Source organism: Mesitornis unicolor, unplaced genomic scaffold (genome assembly GCF_000695765.1).
Source record: "Mesitornis unicolor isolate BGI_N332 unplaced genomic scaffold, ASM69576v1 scaffold16765, whole genome shotgun sequence".
NCBI classification, from domain to species: Eukaryota; Metazoa; Chordata; class Aves; order Mesitornithiformes; family Mesitornithidae; genus Mesitornis; species Mesitornis unicolor.
In genome coordinates, this window is record NW_010186339.1 from 1 (window position 1) to 5,985 (window position 5,985).

The following is a 5,985-nucleotide window of genomic DNA, read 5'->3' on the forward strand; positions in this document are numbered from 1 at the left end:
TGCGACCAAAGTGCAGCACCCAGCACTTGGCATTGAGCACTTGGCTCATCCAATTGGCCTCAGCCCATTGATTCAGCCTATCCAGGTCCCTCTGCAGAGCCTTCCTACCCTCAGGCAGATCAACACTCCCTCCCAACTCCGTGTCATCTGCAAACTTGCTGAGGGAGCACTCAATCCCCTCATCCAGATCATTGATAAAGATGTTAAACAGTGTGATGTTTAATGTGTAACTTATCACCTCCTGATCCCCAGGGAGATCTGGAACACCAAGGACTCTGTGGTTGCCCAGATCGGTTCAGGTGGCTCTTTCCATGAGTTCTGCACCTCTGTCTGCCTCTCCCTCTATGAGGCCCAGCAGCACAGACCAGCACCTCAGTCTGCAGATGCCTCGGACATCAGCCGCTGCAGCGTCTGCCACAAACCTGGCGAGGTAAACAAGTCCCTTGTCCTTCCCATGTCCTTGATGAGGTGCTTGTGGCTTGCCGCACTTGGCCATGCCTGGGACCATCATAGAGTGTCTGCTGGGTTCTCTGCCTCTGCCCTGAGCTGGCTTGGGCTCACTCGCAGGTCCTTCCTTGTTCCTGTGAACCAGCCCTTATTCCAGCAGAAGCAGGGCTTCTGCACCTCTGCAGAAGCCACTGTGCTCTCCCAATTGCTCCACTGATTTTTTGGCAAGGTAGACCAGCTTAAGTCCCCATCAGCTTTCAGTACAGCACTCCCCCAAGTTCTAGTGTAACAACCTGTTATCCCAAGGGCTGTGATCGTAGTGGTGCACACATGTCGGAAGGAGGCACGTAGTGGTTTGGGAGAGTGACAGCAATGATGTCTCTGCAGATCCAGCATGAGGTCAGCAATGGGAGCGTGGTTCACCGCATCTGCAGCGACGCCTGCTTCACCAAGTTTCGGGCCACCAAGGGGCTGAAAACCAACTGCTGTGACAACTGCGGACTTTACATCTACAACAAGGGCTTGCCCCTGGAGTACCTCTTCCACGAAGGCCAGCAAAAACGCTTCTGCGACTCTGCCTGTCTCAACAGTTACAAGAAGGTGTGTGGTGTCAGGCGCCTGGGGTCGGGGGGCTCTGTGGGCACGCAGCTCCTTTGCCTGGTGTGGCACAGGTGACTTGAATCCTTCTGGCCTTTTACTGCTGACAAAACATTGAAGAGATTGCTGGGGAGAAACTTTGAAACAGACAAACAGAGCTAATTTATTCTGTGTGGGGCCCATCTTGGACCCGAGCACAGGTCAGGTGCTCAGTAAGCCGGACTGTGCAGTGACACTGGTATATGCCATTAGCATGGGCTGCCTTTTTTCAGATGTCTTTCCAAAACTTGGCGGGATATGTTCCTCTGTGGCCTGAGCAGGCTTCACTTAACTGTCTTGGTGGGATTGTCAGACTCTCTATTCCTGCCAGGGTACTCTTAAAATGAGAAGGTGAGATGTCAAAGACAGCGTTTTTGCTACCGCCACCTGAGCCTGCAGACTCTTGAGCCTGGCTTTGGCATCAGGCAGTTCCCTGCAGGAGAGTGGTCCAGTGGAGGACACAGAGGTGGGGTGGGATGTGAGGGTTGGACCTTGCCAGCTCCGATGGTCTCCCTGGCAGCTCTGTTCTGCTCTGTGTTTGCAGAAGAACACTCGAGTCTACCCATGCATGTGGTGCAAGACGCTGTGCAAGAACTTCGACATGCTGCCCTATGTGGATCGCAGTGGCAAGATGGGCCTGTTCTGCTCCATTTGCTGCACTACCTCCCACAAAGTGAAGCAGTCGGGCTTGGTTGGTAAGAACACCTACGTACTGGGAATCGGTCACCTCTCCGCTTTTAACTCCTTCCTTGATGCAATTTGTTGCATGTGGATGAGACTGGAATGAAGGCACGTTGCTTACCTGGGGAGGAGTCCAGTTAGACAAGTGGAAGGAGATTTGGAGAAGGAGGAACCCTTGCAGCATGTAGACATCTTAATACTGAGGCTCAGTGTACATTGCTGTTCTTGAGAATGCAGGAAGCAGTTGTAGTGCTGTACTGGGCTGCCATTGCCCTTTTCATTACACAGAGTACCAGGGTGTCCAGGAGTTGGTACGGTCTCTGGTGCAATTATTGCAGCCTGTATTGTCCAAATTCCTGTAAAGCCAGGGTCACTTCCTTGAACCACTCTGCTCACCATCCATATTTAACATTTCTGTCCTAGCAGAATCTGGTACTCATAGTTTCCTGGTGTTCTTGTCCCTCTCTCTTTGATAATAGCTTGACAAACTGAGGATGAGTGAGTAGCTTGCATGCCATCCTCACAATCTGGCCCCGCATCCTGTGCTGCTACCCTCACCAATTCCTGTCTGTTTCATCAGGTCCCCCTAGACCCTGCAGCTTCTGCAGAAAGAGTTTATCTGAACCCTGCTATTACAACAAGACAGACCGGGTTGTCTACCAGTTCTGCAGCCCCAGCTGCTGGACCAAATTCCAGGTACTGAAATATCCTTCATGCGTGGCTGGGCCATAGAGCTCGTGCCTCCTTTCACCCTTAGCAGAGGCTCCACCTTCCTCAGGCTCCTCAGGGAGGGTCCATAAGAACATCTCTGCTGGAGCACAAGAGTTGCAGTGACTGTAGCTGCCAATAAGTCAGTCTTGGCCCTGTCTCCCCCTTCCTGTGCTGGGATAAGATGGGCTGTAATTCCCTCCTGTCTATCAGGTTATGCCCAGAGCGAGTGCAGCATTGAGCTGCATGAGTGGTTTGGGATGTCGTGGTCTTGTGAGGCTTGGATACTTTGTTTAATAATCCTCAAATGCACAACTGGTGGTTTTTAATCTTCTGAAGTTAAGTATCAGCATATGTGAAGTGTTTGTGGCACTCAAAGGCAACTGGAAGAGTATTAGTTTTGTACAGTTGTCAAAGAATTAAGGAACAGTCAGGAAGGCCTCTAGAAGTAGAGAGTTAGTTACTGGCAATTGCAGCATTTGGTTTTGGGATTTCTTTTTTTTCCTTGTGTTTTTTGTGTTGGGAGGGTGGGTGGTTGGTTTTGGTGTGCTTGTTTGTTTGTTTTTAATAAATCTTTGATGTAATCCTTCACTGAGATCAAAAATGATGTTGGTAGGGTAGCTGTAGAGTTGTTACAGTTGTAGACTTTGTAAGACTTGAATCATAAAATTCTTTGGGTTGGAAGGAACAACATTTTGAGGTCACCCAGTCCAACCCCTGCAGTGAGCAGGGACATCCCCAACCAGATCAGAGCCCCATCCAACCTGACTTTGAATGTCAGGGGCTTTGGGGCCTCCACCACCTCTCTGGGCAACCTGTGCCAGTGTTTCACCACCCTCAATTTCTTCTTTATGTCTAGTCTAAATCTGCCCTCCCTGAGTTTAAAACCATTACCCCTTGTCCTATGGCAACAGACCCTGCTAAAAAGACTGTCCCCACCTTTCTTGTAAGCCCCCTTTCAGTATTGAAAGGCTGCAATAAGGTCTTCTCGCAGCCTTCTCTTCTCCAGGCTGAACAACCCCAACTCACTCAGCCTGTACCCCTCACGGAGGTGCTCCAGCCCCCAAATCATCTTCGTGGCCTCCTCTGGACTCACTCCAACAGCTCCATGTCCTTTTTGTGTTGGAGGCCCCAGAAGTGGATGCAGTACTGCAGGTGGGGTCTAACAAAAGTAGGGTAGAGTGGCAGAATCCCCTCCCTCAACCTGCTGGCCACGCTGCTTTTGATGTGGCCTGAGATATGGTTGGCCTTCTGGGCTGCAAGCTCACATTGCTTGCTCATGTTGAGCTTCTCATCAACCAACACCCTCAAGTCCTTCTCCTCAGGGCTGCTCTCAATCCCTTCATCCCCCAGCCTGCATTGATACTGAGGACTGTCCCAACCCAGGTGCAGGACCCTGCGCTTGGCCTTGTTGAACCTCATGAGGTTCACCCGGGCCCACTTCTCCAGCTTGTCCAGGTCCCTCTGGATGGCATCCTTTCCCTCTGGCACATGAACCTCACCACCCAGTTTGGTATCATCATCGAAGTTGCTGAGGGTCCACTCAATCCCGCTGTCAGTATCATTAATGAAGATGTTAAACAGCACTGGTCCCAGTACGGACCCCTGAGGGACACCACTTGTCACCGTCTTCCATCTGGACATTGAGCTGTTGACCACTGCCCTCTGGATGTGACCATCCAATCAATTCCTTATCCACCGAGCAGTCCACCCATCAAATCCATATCTCTTAGAGAGAAGGATATTGGGGGGCCCATGTTAGAGGCCCTACAGAAGTCCAGATAGATGACATCCATTGCCCTTCAGTTGTCCACTGATGTTGTCACTGCATCACAGAAGGCCACTCGGTTGGTCAGTCAGGACTTTCCCCTAGTAAAGCCATGCTGGCTGTCTCAAATCACCTCCGTCCTCAATGTGCCTTATCAGAGCTTCTAGGAGGATCTGTTCCATGATCTTCCCAAGCATGGAGGTGAGGCTGACAGGATGGTAGTTCCCAGGGTTCTCCTTTCTACCCTTTTAAAAAATTGGTGCAATGTTTACCTTTTTCCAGTCACCAAGGACTTCACCCAATTCACCTAACTTGAGTTGTTGCCACTTGAAATCAGCATTGTAACACATGAGTAAACCCATGCGTAACCTGGATTAGGAGCTGTCTTGCTGGCAGCTCTCAGAACATGTTTGGCAAAGAAAAACCACTGAAGAGTGTTTCAGGATGGCTTCTTGGGGATCAGTATTAAGCCCAAGGAGTTCAACATCTTCATCAGTCAACTGGCAATGAAGTCAAAGTAAGCATGATAAAATTTTACAGATGAAACAAAACCTGGTAAAGTGTTAACTCATGTTCAGGTCAGGGCAGTCATGGAAAGCAAAGCAATTGCATTTCTTGACAAGACTGGTTCCTCCTGATGTGTGCTTACATGACCTCTGTGGTCACACAGTTCAGTGCAAGATCAGCCTTACTCGGGTAGCATGGGGCTGTAAATCCTGGGAAAGTAAGGATTTTGGAAAGGCCCTGGGATTACAGCAGACGATCCATTCAGTAGGATCAGTTTACAGGCACAGAAGGGAGGATTAATCAAATCACTGCAAGTACAAGCAGAGGAACAGCAAGGTAAAGTTTGGGGGCTAGGGAACAAAAGAGCTGCCTAGAACGTAGCACAGATAGGAAGGTTGTTCCTCTGATGTCCACTTTATTTCTAGTGTTGAAGAAAAATTGGAAGTATGCTGGAAAAAGACAATAAAGTTACATTTGGAGTTGAAAAATGCACGTACTGAGGCACTTGCAGAGCACCTTATCTGACGTTATCAGAAAGAAAACCGGGAAGAATACTTTATTAATAAATATGTCCTTGTGGACAAGACACTAAGTGCTAAATAGCAGTTCAATCTGGCAGAGGAAGGTGGGATGAGAATGGCTGCTTGAATTCTGAAGTTGCATTACCTTGAAAATAGAAACCAGGCACCTGTGCTTCAAGGTCTTTTAGAGACATTGTCAGAAGAGATAGCGGAGCCCCTATCTCTTAATGTTTCCAAATCCAGAGGGGTGGCAGCTTGAAAGTTTGCTTTCCTGAGAAGAGCAGAAGCCAGTGCACTGGAAGCAAAGTGAAATTGCTCAAGAATCCGTTCTCCAGGAACTTGAGCCCTGGTCTGATGGACTGACAGTGGCAGCGAGCGCAGGTCTGAGCAGGGGCGGGCACACTGCCCTGAGCAGTGAGGGAGGCAGGAGGTGTGAAGCGAGCGCTCGCTGCCCTCTCTGTGCCTCTCCCTCCATCAGCTGTCTCTGTTTCCCGCAGCGCACCAGCCCGGAAGGTGGGATCCACCTCAACTGCCATTACTGCCACAATCTTTTCAGCGGGAAGCCAGAGATCCTAGACTGGCAGGTGAGGACTTTCCCCAGGGGCATGTTGAGGCAGAGGCCAACCTCGGTGAGGACCACAGGGCTCCTTCTGCACCAGCGCTCTGAATACCGAGATGTGCCTGCAGTCGCGCACAGAGCGCTGCGCTCCTGATGTT

At 50.1% G+C, this 5,985-nt stretch overlaps 1 protein-coding gene across 1 annotated transcript in view; it reads left to right on the plus strand.

Moving 5' to 3' along the window:
• Nucleotides 1-252: 252 nt before the first annotated feature.
• ZMYM3 (zinc finger, MYM-type 3) overlaps nucleotides 253-5,985 on the plus strand; it is a gene marked incomplete at its 5' end in the record, with an annotated part of 18,664 nt that continues 12,931 nt past the window's right edge. Inside the window, 5 exon segments of the mRNA XM_010185127.1 lie at nucleotides 253-430; nucleotides 835-1,047; nucleotides 1,628-1,778; nucleotides 2,345-2,460; nucleotides 5,766-5,852. Of these exon segments, the coding sequence (XP_010183429.1) occupies nucleotides 253-430; nucleotides 835-1,047; nucleotides 1,628-1,778; nucleotides 2,345-2,460; nucleotides 5,766-5,852 (745 nt within the window).